At 42.7% G+C, this 19368-nt stretch overlaps 1 protein-coding gene and 1 non-coding gene across 4 annotated transcripts in view; one reads left to right on the top strand and one right to left on the bottom strand.

The window, feature by feature from the left end:
* BAIAP3 (BAI1 associated protein 3) overlaps positions 1 to 19368 on the top strand; it is an 80305-nt gene that overhangs the window by 27259 nt on the left and 33678 nt on the right. For all 3 annotated transcript variants that reach the window (XM_056805662.1, XM_056805660.1, XM_056805661.1), the window contains one exon: positions 14344 to 14515. In XM_056805662.1, coding sequence (XP_056661640.1) covers positions 14361 to 14515 — 155 coding nt within the window. In that variant the 5' untranslated portion in view covers positions 14344 to 14360. The remainder of the gene's footprint in view (positions 1 to 14343; positions 14516 to 19368) is intronic.
* Positions 4407 to 4516, bottom strand: LOC130455725 (U6 spliceosomal RNA). The gene has a single exon (XR_008913820.1). It is a non-coding gene; the product is annotated as a U6 spliceosomal RNA (small nuclear RNA).

The raw sequence follows: 19368 nt of genomic DNA, 5'->3' as shown, positions 1-19368 counted from the left end.
ATTTCTGAGGTCCCTGAACAGCTCTAAACTCCATGATTCTCAGTCGTCATCTCTGCTCTCCCTTAGGGGCACAAGACTCAGACCCTGAAAGATTGTGTAAAGTGGGATACAATGAGGAGAAGTAAGTGGGATCCCTTGGGTGCAAGTGACCCTTCTCTATATTACAGGCTCTGTTCTGCTCCCACATGGCACTCTTTACCCCAGAATGCTTTGGCTGATCAGAAAGGGCAAGTTTCTGTTTCTAAGAAAGAGCGAGTGGGTATAGTGAACATAGCACTTGTAACTGCACTGTTGAGGCCAGTGTCCGCCTGAACTCACACCTTGTTTTCCTGGAAAGCCTTGACATTAATGAGAATGTGCTGAGCCAGATTGTCATTAGGCTCCTGGGTCTCAAGAAAGACTCAAATCCAGTGTGAGATAAGAAGGGCATGCCAACAATCTGGAAAACCTGGGGAGCCCTTTCCCACCTTTCCCTGTCTTTACTCCCCTCTCTCACACACAGTCTTTTCTAACAGGAGCTCTTACAAATACTCCTCAATTCTGCATCCTTTCTTGGCACTCCTCATTTTTCATGGGAACTATAAAAACCAGGAATAGGAAGGAGGGGACCTGGGGAGGTCCGGAAGAGCCTGTATTCACAGCTCAGTACCACTGAGGAATAGAATAGCATCATCCCCACCACTGGCAAACATTTATTAGGTGCTTACTCTATACTAGGCATTGTACTAGGTTCTGGGGATACCAAGAAGGTCAAAAATGCAATCCCTGCCCTCAAGGAGCTCTCATTCTAATGTAATGGACAAGATGCAATCAACTATATACATATTAGAGCAAAGGGGGAAGTCATCTCAAAGGAGATAAACTTAGTGAGGAAGTGGGGAGAAGGGGGTACCAAGAAAGGCTTCTGGCAAAAATTAGGATTTGATCCCAGACCTAAAGGAAGCCAGGGGTGACAGGAGACAGAGGTGAGGAGGGAGAACATTCTGGATGTGGGCATGTGTCAGGACACAGGAAATGGAGCATCATGTGTGAAGAACAGGCAGAAGGCTAGTGTCAGGGGAACAGAAAGTATGTAGAAGAGAGTAAAATATGAGAAGATCAGAAGGGCAGGGAAAGATCAGATTGTAAAGAGCTTGCAAAGCCAAACTGAAGATTTTATATTCAATCTTGGATGTAATAGGGAGCCACTAAAGGGTATTAAATTGGGAGTTAGGATGATGTGGCCAAGCCTGAGCTTTAGAAAGATCCCTTTGGTAGAGAGGAGGATGGATTGTAGATGAGAGATGAGCCAAGAAAACCAATTGGGTTGGAGCACTGCCAGAAGGGCCTCTCTGATGAAATGTCTGGATCCTTTGTTTCTTCCCCCACACAGGATTTGCCCTGCTCCAGGGTTATAGCTTCTAGCCCCCTCTTAGGATCAGTGGGTAGCAGATTTTAATTCAGTATAAAAAAGCATCTCCTAACAATTAAAACTGTCCAAGAAGGATCTCAGCTGCTTCATGAGGTAGTGTCCATCACTCAAAATCTTCAGGAAGAGGTGAAATGGGCAGCACACTTTTTTTAGTGGCAAAGAATTGGGAATTGAGGGGCTGTCCATCAGTTGGGGAATGGCTGAATAAATTGTGGTACGTTTTGGTGATGGAATACCATTGTGCTATAAGAAATGATAAGATGATTTCCGAAAGAACTGGAAAGATCTTCAGGAACTGATGCAGAGAGAAATAAGCAGAACCAGGAGAATATTGTACACAGCAACAGCAATATTGAATGATGGTCAAATGTGAAAACTTGGCTGCTCTCAGCAATGCTATGATCTGGGACAGTCTTGAAAGACTTATGATAGGAAATGCTGTCCACCTCCAGAGAAAGAACTGTTGAAGTCAGGTGGTTATGGATCAAAGCATAATTTCTTTCACATCAGCGTATTTACAGTTTTATTTTGAGTTTTGGGTTTTGTATGAGAGTTCTCTTGCAAGAACCAATATGGAAATGTGTTTTGCATGATAATAAAAATAAAATAAAATGTGGGGGAAAAAAAGAAATAGGTAGCAGAGTGGATAGATAGCCAGGCTCAGAGTGGGAGGACCTTGGTTCAAATGTGACCCCAGATGCTTCCTAAGTTGTGTGACCCTGGGAAAGTCACTTAACCCCAATTGCCTTACCTCTCTTCTACCTTGGAACCCATACTTAGTATCAATTCTCTTTCTCTTTTTTAAAGCCCTACTTTCCATATTAGAATCAACGCTGAATTGATTCTAAAACAGAAGATGGTAAAGGCTAGGCAATGGAGATTAAATAACTTGCCCAGGGTCACAGCTAGAAAGTGTCTGAGGACACATTTGAACCCAGGACCTCCTATCTCTAGGCCTGCTTAGTATTGATTCTAAGAAGATAATGGGTTGTTGTTTTGGGTTTTTTTTTTTGGAAGGAGAAGGAGGGGATTGATCATAGCTTTATTGGGGAAATCTTGATTCCACAGTCAAGGTGGGTGTTTTAATTAATTCATTATTTCAGTTATATGTAGAAATAATCTTTTAAAACCCTTACCTTCTGTCTTGGGATCAATACTGTGTATTGGTTCCAAGGCAGAAGAGTAGTAAGGGCTAGGCAATGGGGGCTAAGTTACTTGCCCAGGGTCACCTGGCTAGGAAGTGACTGAATCCAGATTTGAACCCAGGACCTCCCATGACTCTCAATCCACTTCGCCACACAGCTGCCACCCTAGAAATAATTTTTGACAATTGTTTTCTGGAATTTTAGGACTCGCATTTTCTCTTTCCTTCCCTCTCCCTTCTCTGAAGGAGTTAATAGTGTGACAGAGAGTATGCTTCCATGCAATCATTGCTTCCATATTGCTCAGGCAATGTGCCAATAAAAAACTCAGGAAGGAAACAAAGTAGAAGAGGGTCTGTTTTGATCTGTCCTCAGCCAGAACAGTGTAGTAGCCAAGGGTTTCAAAGCTCAAAAGGCTGGCTAGGCTCACCCGATGTGCATCCACGGAGAAGGTAATGTTCTGCATTAGAATGTGAGCCCCTCAAGGACCATGTTTTTGTATCTATCCCCAGTGGGCGCCCGGCACGTAGTAGGATGCTTTTTGCCTGCCTGCCGGTCTCCAGGTAGCTGTCAAAGACGAGGTTTTTCTACTAACTGGCTCCCTGAAAGAGTTAATGGTCTTCCCACCTCTTCCTTCCCTTCCTTCCTTCCCTCCCTCACTCTCTCCATCCCTCCCTCCTTCTTCTTGGAAGCCGCCGCCGCTGCTGAGAACCCTGATGAAGCAAACAAAGGCTGGGCTTGCCCCTCCTAGGAAGCAATTTCAAATTAAGATGCTATTCACAGCAATCACGGTGCCTTGCTGGAAGGAGTAATGTGTCTACAGAAAGCGGCTGCCAATTAATCCTGTGTTAATTCGGTAATAGCCCTCTTTAGCTCCCCCAGCTTCCAGCTCCTCCGAGGAAACCAGCAAGGGTCTGCTCTTATTTAAATACTTAATTGTCGCTCGAAATGCAATTAAGAGGATGTGGTGCCAAGGCAGCCTAAAAAGTTGTTGCAACATTCCCTGCCCCCTCACAGCAGGCAGAGGCAAGGGCTTCTTGTGACAGATAATTGCAGGCTGAGGTGTGAGTAAGCGGCTTCGAGATCCTGAGACTTCAATGCAGCCTTCTTGGCGGGGTCCTGGGCAGTTTTGGTTCCTTTCCAAGGAGTTAAAGCCTGAAGGGACAGCCCACCCCTTCCTCGCCCCCCGCCCCCACACTCCCCACCCACAATCCACCCCGCGGGGATCGCCTAAGTCATTGGGGAATGATGATACGGGGGCATATCGTTTGGGGCTCAGAGACGGCTGAGCTGGAATCTTGCTGGCGGTATGAGGCTGGGCAGCCACTCTGAGCCTCAGTTTCCTCATCTGTAAAATGGGAGTGGTAATAGATGCACAGGATTTTTGTAAGAAACAGATGAGATCCTATGTGGGAACATGCTTTATAAACCTTAGAATGCTATATAAGGGGCAGCTAGGGAGGACAGTGGATAAAGAGTACTAGGTCTGGAGTGGGGAGGTCCTATCCTCTGATACTTGCTAGCTGTGTGACCCTGGGCAAGTCATCTAACCTGGTTTGCCTGATCCACATCACTCTTCTGCCTTAAAATTGTTACTAATATGGTACTATACTTATAATGTATAGTCATGTATACTATACAGAAAAGGGGTTTTTAATGCTATATAAATAATATATTAATATAAATAAATTATATAAATCTTTGCTCATATATTCAGTTGTGTTCTCCTTTTTATGACCCCATTTGGGGTTTCCTTGGCAAAGATACTGGAGTGGTTCACCATTCCATTTCCACCTTATTTTACAAATGAGAAAACTGAGGCAAACAGGGTTAAGTGACTTGCCCAGGGTCACACAGCTAGGGAGTGTCTAAGGATGGATTTGCATGTCATCCTTGCACAGGGGCCATGCTAATCTTCTCTGTATTGTTCAAATTTTAGTATGTGTGCTACCAAAGCAAGCACCTGAGGATAGGTTTGAACTCAGATCTTCCTGACTCCAGAAGCCAGCACTCTATGTGCTGTGCCATGTAGCTGTGTCATTTGATACAAGAGTTAAACGCTTTGCCCAAGTATTAGAGCTAGACTTGGAACCCTCTTGCTATGATTGCAGGTTCAAGGATCTTACATTAGATCATTACCGAAGCTGCAGGCATGGCCTTGGAAAAGATGAGAAAATCTCTCTCTCCTTTCTTTGCAGGATCAGAGGCCTTTGGGTATGGGATGTTGCATATGCTGTCACACGCCGTTGATGTATGGGTTAATTTTGCAAAATTGCTTTTTTCCCCTCCTCTTTAATCTTCATTAGAAGAGATGGCTCTCTGGGTAGAGAGATCAGTTAAAGATGAGCGAGATGTCCAAACGGAAGGTGTCCATAAAAAGAAGAGAATTTTTAAAATATAAGCTTGAAGAGAGGGACCATTTTTCTTTGTCTTTGTATCCCCAGTGCCTTGTACAGTGTGTTGCACATCATAGGTAGCTGTCAAAAACTTGTTAGCAGTATGATACAGTTTCTCTGAATCTCTGTTTAATCATCTGGAAAATGATGGGTTAGACTAGATAGCCCCTAAGTTCCCCATTAACTCAAAACTGGTTATTTTGTCCCTTTCGTTTCCACTTTGACACCGTGAGAGATGTTTGCTGGAGGAATCAGATATAGCTGTGTAGTCTTTACCTCTCTAGACCTCTCAGGGAAATGGGAAGGATCTCCTTGGTGCTATTAGGAGGAACGGATGTGACAGTGGAGAAGTTGCTCTGAAAAGCATGAAGGGTCTTTAAAAGCAGCTCACATTTCTGATGTGCTTTAAACTTATTTCTTCATAACGCTCTGAATAGATAAGTAGCATCAGTATTATCCCCATTTTACAGATGGGAAAACAGCAATTCAGTAAGGATAAGTGATTTACCAAGGTCATAAAGCTAGTAAGCATTTAGACCTGAGCTTTGAACTCAGGGCTTTTGACTCTAGGTCCAACACTCTTTCTATTACTCCCTATTTAGCCTTTCAGGTGTCTGAGGGGAGTGGGGTGTTTCTGATCCAGTAGAAGTTCCAAATAGCTGGAATTATAGCCAAAGGGCTATAGAGCAATGCATACCCTTTGATCCAGTATTACCACTACTAAGTCTGTGTCCCAAAGAGATTTTTTTTTAAAAAGGGAAAGGATCTGCTTGTACAAAAATATTCATAGCTGCTCTTTTTGTGGTAGCAAAAAACTGGAAACAAAAGGGATGTCCATCGATTGGGGGATGGCTGAACAAATTGTGGTACATGATGGTGCTGGAATACTATTGTGCTGTAAGAAATGATGAACAGGATGATTTCAGAAAGAGCTGGAAAGACCTACATGAACTGATGCAGAGTGAAATGAGCAGAAATGGAAGAACATTGTACATAGTAACAGCAATATTGTGGGATGATCAACTGTGAAAGACTGAGCTACAACCAGCAATGCAATGATTCAGGACAATTCTGACAACGAATGCTATCCACCTCCAGAGAAGGAACTGTTGGAGTAGGAATGCAGATGGAAACAGTTGTTTATGGACTTATGTTTTGGGTTTGGGTTTTTTAAGATTATTCACTTACAAAATGAACAATATGAAAATATGTTTTGTGTGATAATACATGTATAACCCAGTTTGAATTGCTTGTCAACTCCAGGTGGGAGAAGGGAAGGGAAGGGAGGGAGAGAGATAAGTTTGATCATATAACTTAAGAAACTTGGGTGGATATTCAATATGATATGTAATTGGTAAATAAATAAATAAAAACATTTTTTTTTAAGTTTCCAATAGTACAGGCTGGCTGGGCTTAGCCCAGGGAGAACACATGATAAGTTAGGGAGAGAAACATGATTAACTGTTTAAGCCAGCCTCCAGTAGTCAGTCCCAACCCTGCATCAATGAGTGCTTCACAAATGTGACTAGCCCTCTGTTTAGAGTCAGTTTCCTGGGTTGGTTGGTTGATGACTCCTAACAATCATTTAATACTAGGTTAGCCTCCCTCTTCCTTCCTTCCCCCTAGTCATCAGAGAGTATAGACTCATTGCCATCTTGACCTGATTAACATAATTTTAAAAATCACATAAAATGGGGGAATAGGGAAGATTGTGTAATTAGTCAATCAGTAAATACTTATTAAGTACCTACTATGTGCCCAGCACTGAATGAAGCCCTATAATTCGTTCTCACACTGCTAGGAATAGGAGACCTCCCTGCCCTGGGCCATGCCAGACAAAAGGCTTAGACTATACCTCTTCCAGTCCTGAATTTCTATGTTTTCTGTGCTTTATGTACTGCTGTTGGAGGTCATCCGTGCTGTTGCTCACCTCCATTAATAAGAGTCGCTGTGCCCAGCCTATACCTTTAGCATCACAAGAGTTTGCTAGACAAGATTTTGTCTCCAAAAGGTCCCTTCTCCTCCTCCAGTACAGACCATGACTTCTTATCCTTCTGTTCTTATCCATGTAGCAGCTGGGAGAAGTAGAGCAGAGGGGGCAGCTCGGTGGTTCAGTGGATGCAGAGCCAGACTTAGAGATGGGAGCACCTGGATTCAAATCTGGATTCAGGCACTTCCTAGCTGTGTGGCCCTGGGCACGTCACTTAATTCCCGTTGTGAAACCCTTACTGCTCTTCTGCCTTGGAATCAATATTCCAAGTATTAGTCAAGTATTTCAAGTAATAAGGATTAATTCTTAGTACAAAGGTGAGAATTTTTTCAAAGTACAGTTGGTAGAAGAAACTTTCCTATTTCCTAGAGAGTAGAAAAGAAAACGTTTGGAAATCTAACTGTACTCCACATACTCTTTGGCCTCTTCACACAAAGCGCTCTCCCTCCTCATTTCTATCTCATGGCTTCCCTGGATTCTTCCAAGTCTCAAATAAAATCCCATCTTCTCCAAGAAGTCTTTCCCTTTCCTCCTTAATGTGGCGCATCTCTTCTGGGGATTACTGCCAACTTACCCCATCTATCTACAGCTTCGTGTGTAGTTGTTTGCTTGCTGTCTCCCTCATTAGACTGTGAGCTCCTTGAGAGCAAAGACTGTTTTGGCCTTCTTTGTATCCCCGTGTAGAGCACACAGCAGGAGAGTAATAAATGCTTGTTGACTTGACTTGAACATCTTATAAAACGTTTCAATGCGGATTGAGAAAAGGAGTTGATGAGGACAGAGAATGGGAACTGTAAAGAACCCAAGCATTTGTAGTGGGTGGAACTGGCTTGATTTTTTTATGTTCTCCATCAGTACTAAGCAGAGCTAGAACAGGAGGAGAGGGATTGGATGGCAGGATTTACTCAGGAAGGACAACTTGTTGGTCTGGAATGGAAGCATTAGGGATGAGAAGAGAGGGATTCTGGGGTGGTTAGTAGCTAGAAGGCATTCAAGAGGGACAGTGGGACAAAGTCAGGAATGGAAACAAGTGAAGCCAGAGCAGAAATAGATGGACTAGATAAATAGCAATGGGTCAAGGGTCTTCCACATAAGGGGAAAGAGGAGATTTGATGTTAATGAGAGGGCAGAAGAAGAAGGATTCAAGGTTGTGGTAAAAAAAAAGGGGGGCGATCTTAAAGATACATTTCTAGAGATGGAGAGGGCTGTTTTGGTTAGGATGGAGGTGAGGAGGCTAAAGACTCAGTCATAAAAATAAGAGAATTTTTCAAATATAAGCTTGAAGATAGGGACCATTTTTTTTTGTCTTTGTATCCCTAGTGCCCAGTTCAGTGTATTGTACATCATAGGTACCTAACGAAAATTTGTTGATGAGAATGTCGGTATGAATGCTGGCATTCTTAAAAGTAATGACAGGGAGTAAGGTAGAGAAGACACCAGGGAGCCAAGAATTAAGATTCTGAAAAGGTTAAGAGAATCAACTAGATGCTGGCCACTGACTATAACCACTAAGGGGAAAGGATGATATGTGAGGACCAGTAATGTGCTATACTATACAAATATACGTTGTTATTAATATCATTATCTTGTGCGTGACTTCTCCCTTCTCCTGTTCCACAAGGGGCTGTTTTTCCCTTACCCCCCATCTCCTTAGATTAAGTAAAGACTAAATTCAACATATCTAACCCTAAGCACTTTGAGGGGCGCCACTCAATTATTGTAGAAGCCAAAGCCTCTGGGATTCTTGAAGAAATATCATAAAAAAATAACCCTTACCTTCCATCTTAGAATCAATACTGTGTATTGGTTCTAAGACAGAAGAGCAGGAAGGACTAAGCAATAGGGGTTAAGTGACTTACCCAGGGTCACACAGCTAGGAAGTGTCTGAGGCCAGATTTAAACCTAGGACCTCCCATCTCTAGACCTGGCTCTCAATGAGTTACCCAGCTGCCCCCATCTTGAGGCATCTTTCCCCAAAGCCCCCTGTCTTTTGTTTTGATTTAAAAGAAAGGGAAAGGGAGGGGAAGGATGGAAAAAGTGAAGAATAGGGCTCATTAGTAGAAGTAAGAGGACTATTTCCCACCTGGGGACACCCAGTAAAGGATAAGTGACATGGAAACATTCATCAACAGCTCCAATCTCAGCTTCCCAAAGGAGCTTCTCTGCTAATCACAGTTCATTTCTCTAGCATTTTCAGGTGCTAATGGCACTTCTCCTGCTGGGCTTTATCTGGGATGTATTTAGGAAATCCTCTTGCTGGGAAACAAGTGTTTTTTCTCTATGTATCCTGGACCATGGACCCCTGGGGTAACAGATCATGTTTGCTGATGCTTCTTTCTCAATACTTCCAGTTCTCAAATTCTCTGATTCTTTTTACTATACCATTAGACACCAAAAGACTCCTATAAAGTTCAAAAAGGTGAGGTAGAAAGAGAAATCAGAGTGGTCTGGAGTCTCCTAAGAAATTTTCCTGAATTGGACGTCACTTAAACAGAGCTCTGTTTAAGTAACCCTAACAGGTTGGGTTAGAATCTGAAGGAAGGTCATTTCAAGCAGAGACGGAGAATACAAAATCAAGTCAGGAAATTAGACACAGACAAAAAAGATACTGTTTGGATTCCAGTATAGGATGGGTTATAAAGAATATGGAGAGATGACATCGAAAGATTGATCCCTTTATCTTTCTTTTATGGGAGGAAACATGTCCAGAAAGAGGGAGAGATCCAAAGACTAAACAACTGTAAAGACTTTAAGGAAGATTAGAACAAGAAAAAAGGAAAGGAAGAAAGGAAGAGAGGGAAGGGAGACAGAGAGAAAGAGAGAGAGAGAGAGGTAGAGAGGAAGGAAGGAAGAAACAAACAAATAAACAAAGAAGAAATGAAGGAAGGAAGGAAGGAAGGAAGGAAGGAAGGAAGGAAGGAAGGAAGGAAGGAAGGAAGGAAGGGTTTGAAGCCAGAACTAAGGAAAGAAAGAAAGAAAGAAAGAAAGAAAGAAAGAAAGAAAGAAAGAAAGAAAGAAAGAAAGAAAAGAAAAGAAAAGAAAAGAAAAGAAAAGAAAAGAAAAGAAAAGAAAAGACCTTAAATTGATTAAGAGATCCATAATAGCATCTTAGGGAGAGAAGTTTGGGTTTGAAGCCAGAACTAAGTGGGATAGTCAGGAAGTCAGCTTGGAACTGGCTATGAAGTGTAGACAGTCCTTTCTAGGAGTTTTTCAGTGAAAGGAAAATGAGAGATCAAGGTTGATAACTTGAAGGAATAGCAAGAACAAGGGAGGGTGGGATAAACTCAAATATGGTTTGGTAAATAGGACCAGGAGAAATAGGAGGAGGAGAGGAGAAGAAGGAAGGAAGGAAGGAAAGAAAGAGTCAGAAAATGGAAGAGATTAAAGTTGAGAGATCAGGAATGATTAAAGTACAAGCTTCTGAAAAAGACCATCTAGTACAAATCCTTGAGCAAGGAGAAGGACCACCTTTTTCTCAAAGATACAACTATAGGAGAAAGTGGGGGAATATTTAGAAGGTTTGTGAGGGATGGAGTGGGATGAAAAGGACAGCCGCAGCAGATGTCCCTATTTCTCAGTGATGAGGGGACAAGAACCTTTGCTGAGGGCAAGGTGGTATTTTAGAAGGTGTCAAGAGAGAGGCATGTGTGGAAGAACTGTCAAGACGAATGGGACAAAAAAAATCCATTAAGGAAGAACAGAAATTACTGAGATAATAATGTGGGAGTAGGAGCATACCAGGAAAAAGGTGAGGGGTGATGCAGAGTTGAGGACTGGTCTGCCATGAATGGCAGTACAACAAAGGAGTGTAGGCAACAGATATAGAAAGTGTCTGTTATGAGTGTGATGAGCATTTTTGTTTTATTTCCTTTTATTAATTTTTATTATTTGGGGCTCAGAGTCATTTCTCTTGCAACTTATGGTTATCCCAAAATACAAATCAGTTGGAAAACTTCCATGGCCCCTAGGGTGCAGTGGCAAAGCAGATGGTAATGCTTTTTCTTTAATGTCATTTCCACACTATTTGACAGTGTGTTGAAAAGAACATCAATAAAACATTTTTGAAAGAACCAAAACAAGGTCATTCCAGCATTGAATTCCTTAAGAAAGGAGGGAGAATGAGCTATGAGGCATTAGATACCTAGGGTGATGTCTGTCAGGATCTGAGGCTCTCGATAGAAATCACCTCAAAGGAGTAGAGGATGCTGAATAATGAGGGCAAAGAGATAATATGGAAGTCATGAGTGAGGAACAGCCAACATGTCCATTTGTTCTCATGGTTCAGTGTCTCAGAGATTGAGGGAAAGGACAACCAGCCCCCGGGAGGGTAGCCAGCGATAAATAATCTTCTAAAGAGTGAAGGTTTCCATGAAGCAAGAAAATGAAAAGAGAGGAGATCGAGGATGAGTGATAATCAACTCATCAACTACCGAGGGGGATTTTTGAGTGCAAAATGGAAAGCAAAGAGGTGAAGGTAAGAGACTAGGGAGTGATAAGCTTGAGCTTGGGAGCCATGAGGGTACAGAGAAAGGAGGAGGATTTGGGCCCCAAGATATTAACTTAAAGTCTCTGTGAGTGATGGAATGGCCTTTCTAGCTATACCTGGGAGGGCAGGAAGTAGAAATTTTCCAACTATTGGCAGCAATTGGGATCTCTCACTTCCAGGATTATGGGAAAATGGAAGGTGGATGGTGGCTTGGCTCAAATCAGGGAATTCAAGCTAGAGGTCTGGGTCTCAAAAGATTGGATTCACTCATGGTTCCAACTCAGTAGATCTAGCCCAAGCAGCAGGGGAAGGAGATATATACTCCTCAAATAAATGGAATATGAACTCCCTTCTGTGCAAGGCCTTATCCTTTTGCCATTCACTTAGCTCTGAAGCACCAGTCAGGGTAACATGACGAAAGCCCCAGCCTTTCCTGCTCCAAGCAGACATACCTCCTGCCCTCCTTATTTTCCAGTTATTTTTTGAAACCCTCATCTTCCATCTTAGGATCAATACTAAGTATTGGTTCCAAGGCAAAAGGAGTGGTAAGGGCTAGGCAGTTGGGGTTAAATGACTTGCCCAACATCACACAGTCAGAACCATCTACGGTCAAATTTGAACCCAGGACCAACCATCTCCAGGTTCTCTATCCACTGAGCTATCTAACTGCCCCAAAGAATTCAGGTTTTTCAAATTAAGATAAGCTTACTCTGCCCTTATTATTTTTATTTTTATTTTGAAAAAAATACAAACCCTTACCTTTTGTCTTAGTGGCAATTCTAAGACAGAAGAGCAACAAAGGCTAGGCAATTGGGGCTAAGTGACTTGCTCAAGGTCATACAGCTAGGAGGTATCTGAGTTCGGATTTGAACTCAGGTCCTCCCAACTCCAGGCCTGGCTCTCTATCCACTGTGCTATCTAGCTGCCCCATTCCCTTTGAGTTTATAATCTAATAATACACAGATATAGATAGTTATAATACATAAGTGCATGAGAGTAGAATGAGACAGAAAGCAATGAAAGAGGATATAAAAGAAGGGGTCTTATCCCACTCTTTCTCCAAGTAGCTTAAGTTAGTTATTTTCCTAAAAAACAAGAAAACTTTCCCCAGAACTTGATTGGAGGGTGATATCTTTGAAAGTAATCAGAACAACTAGGGCAGAAACAAATAGGAATAACTTGGTAGCATAATCGATAGAATAACAGGCCTGGAGTAGGGAGATCCTGGGTTCAAATTTGGCCTCAGATGATTCTACCTGCATGATCCTGGGCAAATCAAAACTCCAATTGCCCAGCCCTTACTCCTCCCCTGCCTTAGAATTGATACCAAGATGAAAGGTAAGTATTTAAAAGCATTTCTAAAAAAAAGAAAAAAATAAGGACAGAGTAAACTTATCTTGAGTTGAAAAATCTAGATTCTTTAGGGCTGCTATGTGGCTCAAGGGTTTGAGAGCCGGGTCTGGAGATGGAAAGATCCTGAGTTCAAATATGACCTCAAGCACATCCTAGCTATGTGTCCAGATAAGTCACTACTAGGAAGCAGACCATGAAGGAACAAAGACATATCCCGATTACCCAGCCTTGCCACTCTTCATTCTTTAGTCTTAGAATTGATACTAAGACAGAAGGGTAGGGTTAAAGAAAAAAGAAAGTAGTAGAAAAATTTAGAAGAGGTGAATATGTTTTGTGTGATAATACATGTTGTAAGAATACAAATTCAGGTTTTTTATTAAATATAATAATTCTAAAGTAATATTGTAGTCACCAATTTAAAGATATTTAGTAGCTTTATTTACAAAGAAGAAAGTGAAAATGGAAAAAGATAGCTAAAGAGACAGGTTTTAACAAGCCTACTAGTCCTTCTCTAGTGAAATGAGGCTCAGCCCCACTGGGGCTTCCCTGAGTCTGGTGGTGTCTTCAGTTAGAGTTCTACCAAAACAGCCTACTCCAAAGCCAAAGCAGGAATCTCTGGAACCAATCTCTCCAGAAGACAGGAAAGGAAGGTAAGCTATTCACCTACCCAAGATGAACTCCAAAGGAGAAGACCAAAGGTCAAGTCCCAAGGTGAAGTCCTCCAACACCAAAGTTCAAAGCAGAAGATTCAGAAGCAGTCCTCCAAGAAGTAGTCCAAGAGCCAAGGTCCCAGGTCAAAGCCCAAATGAAGCCAAAGATCAAAGCCACAAAAGTCAAGTCACCAGCTGAAGATCCTTGGACAGGAAGTTCAGGACTTTTTATAGTCCTTTTTCCATGTCACTTCCTGTCCCTTCTTCCACTTTACAGGAACCAATTACTGTCTTTCAGTTTGTTTAGCACTGCCCAGAGGATATAGTCAGTGGCCTCTGGAGTTGTTACCCACTTTAGTAAGTGATTTCAAATTCTCTTACTTAGTGTTAAGTAGGGTTTTTTTACATTTTTGATTGATTAATTTAAAAATTGCCGATTGATAGACAAAGAAAATTTGATTCACTCTTCACAATGTATAATCCAAATTGAATTGCTTGTCAGCTCTGGGAGGGGGGAAGGAAGAAAGGAAGGAGACAAATTGAATCCTATAACTTTGGAAAACTTACATGGGAATTTATTATTAAAATAAAAGAAAGATAACAAAATAAGAAAGAAAAACAAAAGAAAACTGAGCTCAGGTATTCTTGTGGTGGAAAGTCCTTCCTGACACCCCAGTTGTTAGCAATCTCCTCTATTCATTTTCTTACCTGTTTATATGTTGTTTCTCTCTAGTAAAATGAAAGCCCCTTGAGGGCAGGGACTCTTTGCCTTTTTATCTTTTTTATTCTCAGCATCCATCATTGTACTTTGCATACAGCAGGCCCTTAATAGATTCCAGTTGAATTGATTTTTTTTGTTTTGTGGACTTCTTGGGCTGAACAACCCTGACCCCATCTCTCCTTTCCTTCCTCTAGCCCTCCAGAGAGCAGGCATGTCGACCCTCTTGGATATCAAGAGCAGTGTGCTGAGGCAGGTCCAGAGAAGCCAGTCTTTTCGAAGGAGGGCCGATGAGGCAGTAGCATCTGGAGCAGCAGCAGGACCCAGCTCCTCCCTGCCAGAAGGTGGGCCTGACACTGGAGTGGCCAGGTGAGTCCTCTGGCGAGTCGGGGACCTGCTGAGTCTGCCGTGCCCAGGTGGAACAGATCCAATTCCAGTCAGACCTAGATAGGAGGTACGGGTGTCGGGATGGGAGAATGTTCCGGTCTCTTGTCTGACAGAACTGATCTTACCAACTTCAGGGGGCAAAAGGCATTCACACTCCCAACACTTTTAGGGCAATGTTTGCTTGATAGCCTCCCATCTGTTGACATTTTCTGAGTGAATCTGAAATCTCTGAATCTCACCCTACAATCCACATGTAGGTCCAAGAATAGTTGTCAGTATATATAGGTTTACAAATACTGAAGGTAATGTCCAGTTTAGTCGCTTTTCAGTCGTGCCCAATTCTTTGTGACCCCATTTGAGGGTGTTTTTCTTTTGAACAGAGATACAGCAGGGGTTTGCTATTTTCCTTTTCCAGTTCATTTTACAGATGAGGAAACTGAGGCAAATAGGGTGAAGTGACTTGCCCAGGGTCACACAGCCAGAAAATTTCTGAGGTCAGATTTGAGTGTCTAAAGATGAGTCTTCCTGCCTCCAGGTCAGGCAAATGGTAATGGGAGACATTAAGAGGGTCTAGCATTTATCCTAAGCAAGAGTGAAGCCTCAGACAGACTGATTTTTGTTACGTTTTATTAATTGCTTACTATGGGGAAGGCATTATGGATACATGATTGACACATTGTAGGTCCTGTTCTCAAGCTGCCTACAATCTAATTAAAAGAGAGGAAGGACAAACACACAGACCAGCCAATCAATGAATAGACATTGATTAAACACCTGCTGTATGCCAGGCATTGGAGCTACAGAGACAAAACCAAGATGGTTCTTGACCTCAGGAGCTTTCATTCTTTCATTTAAAAAAAAAACAAACTGTGATGCAATGGAGAGTGAGAAGGGCAAAGGCATAATTACCCAGAACTGAAAGAAGGTTAAGCTCGTTAAAATGGGGGGAGTGGAGGGAAGTTGGACCAGATGACCTTTGAGGTCCCTTCTAGCTCTAGACCTGTGATTGAATGCCAATGGGAGGGAGGAGTCCATACATTGCCCATGACTGGGCAATGCTCAGCCTATAAGGGTTTGTGAGGAGTGGCAGGAGCAGCTTCACGTCTTAGGCTTTTGAGTCACCCAGCTGTGTGTAGGGTGAATTGGAGAAGGAGAGACCTTAGGGTAGAACAATCCCCCAAGAGTCTAGTCTTCTCTGGCTCCTCTTAATTTAACTGGCCAATAAGATTGATAAATAGGAAACCTGCTAACCAGGAGGCTCTAACCTACACTCTCACTAGAGAAAGAAAGGTCCTTCCCTCAATCTTATGGGCTTCCCTTTAGCTTCCACCCCCAAATAACTTTTTTCTCCTAGAAATGCTTTGGAAGGAAATGGAATGCCCTAGACCTCGTCAGATTCTTCTGATGGGGCTTCTTAATCCGGTTATAAGGGATGATTCCTAGACAACTGGTATGGCACACTTTTACCATGGCCCACCCTCATGCCTTGACTAAATGTCCTTACACTCACCTCAAGAGACTTTAACTAGCCTCATCCTGGCCTCACCCAGGTGGGGCATCACACAATCTTGTGTGACCTTTGCATGAATGGAACCTCTCTGATGATTAGACACATCCACTCCCAGGAGACTGTCCCTACTAGAGATGGAGCCAAGTGGGGCTAGACTTGGAGTCAGGAAGACCTAAGTTTGAATCTTCCTCTTACATTTGTTGTTCGATTGCTTCAATTGTGCCCGACTCTTCGGGACCCCATTTGGGGTTTTCTTGGCAGAGATACCAGAGTGGTTTGCCATTTCCTTCTCCAGCTCATTTTACTGATAAGGGAGCTGAGGCAAACAGGGTTAAGTGAATTGCCCAGGGCCACTTAGCTAGTAAGGGTGAGACTGGATTGGAATGAAAGTCTTCCTGATTATAGGACCAGTACTCTTCACTCCCTAGCTTCCCCTCTTCCATTTAAAGTACTAGTGTATTTTCACTAATACTAGTGACACTTACTGGCTCTGTGACCATGGATGAGTCACTTAACTTTTCTTAGACTCAGTTTACTCACTTGTAAAATAGTGATAATACCACTCACCTCATTGAGTTGTTCTAAGCACCAAATCAAATGAGACAGTGTATATAGGAACTTTGGAAACCTTAAAATGACATCTAAATATTATTTGTATTAAATAGAGTATTGACTGGAAGGAAACCTTGGCAGTTGTGCCTGTCCTAGACTCATTTCCTTAGAGGACCTCAGTCTTCTCTGCATCTCACTATGTTCTTACACTCCCCACATTTCCCCTCACTGGCAGCAGGAGGAATTGGACCCTGGGGAGGAGGGCTGGTTTGTCTGACTCTGCCTTTGACAGCAACAACTGTTCCACAGCAGATTAGTGAAGCCAACCTGCCCTTTTTAGAAGGAAGATGAAATATCAGATCTGTAATGTTCTGGGTCTCTGACATCTTTTCCTTCTCGGGAGCTATTTTTATACCCACCAGGCTCTGGGAGGCCATCCAGGCACACAGCATAAAGGGTTAAGAGTTAGAGGCTACCTCAACAAGAGCTGTAAAGTCAGTTCTACAATGTAAAGAAACAAGAGTCATCCACTGACTCTCCAGTCCTCAATTTTCTTCTCTACAAAAATGGAGAAGTTGGTCTGGATTCCCTCTTCTTCCAACACAGACCAATGTAGGATTGTATCAAATTGTTGTGGAAGAAACACAACCACGTTTGTAGCAGGGTCTCACCCCAAGAATGGGAGGCTCAAACTTCATTCAACCCAGAAGAATTTTATTTGAAGAAGAAATGGCTTATTGTTGGCATAATAGATGGTGGGAAAGTCTAGGGACTAATCAGGTAACCTGATGGCTATGGGGCTAGTAGTAGTTCCTCTCTGGAACTGGTGGAATAGGAGCTCTCCAAGTGTGGAGTGGCAGCTTCTACACTCTGTGGATCAGGGTTGACATATTTATTAGGGTCTGGGGCTAGTCACCTCCCATCCCAGAGAAATCTTTACCTCTCCTTAAAACCCTGGGAAATGGGCATGGCCAATTCAGGTAGAGTGTTTTGGGGCTTGGCACGTACGTCATAGGGAATAAGGAGCATGGGCAGGTTTGGAGATTCTTCTGGAGTGCCAGAATCCCCAGCACACAGTGCCCTTGTTCCCCCATTGTCTACCTTGTTATCACTTATCGTGGGAGAGGTCTCATTGCCCTTCTGGAATGAGAATTTTGGAGGGGGGAGTTACAGTACATTGGAGGACCACTATAGGTAATTATATCTTAAAGTTCTAATCTAAAGTAAATCTAGAACAATATCAGTAATTAACAAAACAGAGGATAGAACATTACAGATTTAGTAAAGGCAGTTGATGAACTGCTCAACAATACAGATTCTGCAATTTATGCTTGACTAATGCTGAAACTACAGATTTTCAGTTGATGTTTAACTAAAGCTAACTTGTGAGAAATACAAGATTTCAGGGTATGAGGGTCTTGTTTGTATTACTGCCTACTGGCCACCTCCATCAAAGTCATCTCATCCAGGCTTTACCTTCCTTATTCTAGTAGATAGATGGAAATCAACCCCATCTCTAGGAATGTCCAAAGCCTGAGCCTTCTCCCTCTCTAGCCCATCTATCACAAACTCCAACAATGTTCCCTAGCATGAAGTTATCTCTTACACTCACTCTCCTGTTACAGTTTTTCTGAAATTAAATTTTTTCAAATAACAAGTATTTGTTCTCTCTCTGTCTCCCTGTCTCTCTCTCCAACTTCCCATCCCCTTATTGGGAAAAGAAAATGAAAACTCGTAACGAAATATACCTAGTCAAACAAAGCAAGTTCCCAGACTAAATAAAATGTCTCATTTTTCATCTTTTGTCTTTTGCACGTGTGAGGGTGGTGCACGCTATCTTCTGTCTTCTGGAACCATACTTTGGCATCTCCAGGATCAGAATTTTCAAGTCTTTCAATGTTAGCTTCCCTTTACGATGCTATTGTTCTTGTATACATTATCCTCCTGGTTCGGCCCATTTCCCTGTATATCAGTTCATACAAATCATTCCTGGCTTCACTGAAACTGTCCCTTTGATCATTTCTTCCATTACACTTATAGGTCCTAATTTCAGCCAGCCATTCCCCAGTAGATGAGAACCCGTTGAGTTTTGGGTTCTTTGCCACAGCATGGATCTGCTGCAGTTTTCAGCTCATTTTCCCTTTGACTCTTCTTCAGGCAGGCTGATGGTCTGTTTTCTGGTCTCTATGACAGGATTTCAGAGTCATTCTTCCCTGTCCCGTCCCCAGCCCCCACCCTGCCCAATTCCCCTGCCTCTACAGGCAGAAGAAATTTCTATTCCTTTCACCTTTTCCCATTTCTTGTTTTGTATCTGGGGAACACAAAAGAGGCTGGCTGACCTCTCCAGGGTACTTACTCATTGATGAGAGATGTTCAGTCTTCCTGAAATTCAATCAGGGAATTCAGATCAGCACTGGTTTCCTAAGAAGCCACTTCAAACGGTTTGGGTATTGTTGAGAAGGAGCCAATAGAAAAGAGGGGTTGAGGTCATACATTTTCTTCTCTCCCTCTCCCCTTCCTCTGCATGTCCTGTTTTCTTCACTGGCTTTCCCCTGCCATAAACAGAGGCAAAGGGCAGGATTCATGGGCTGGTGGTATCAGAAGATCACAGAAATGGCTTCGAGCTCTACTCCCATTCCCCTCCTCAGGGTTCTCTTCCCGCTTCACGTCACCCCACAGAGCCCTGTTCCTCTCCATGAATTCCCATCCTTTCACTCAGTTAGAGGACTGAAAGATATGACTCTCACATTTTTAGATCCCTTCTCTGAGAGCT

The sequence above is a fragment of the Monodelphis domestica genome, chromosome 7, assembly GCF_027887165.1.
Source record: "Monodelphis domestica isolate mMonDom1 chromosome 7, mMonDom1.pri, whole genome shotgun sequence".
In the NCBI taxonomy this organism is placed as follows: Eukaryota; Metazoa; Chordata; class Mammalia; order Didelphimorphia; family Didelphidae; genus Monodelphis; species Monodelphis domestica.
This window is presented reverse-complemented; position numbering and strand designations above follow the sequence as displayed.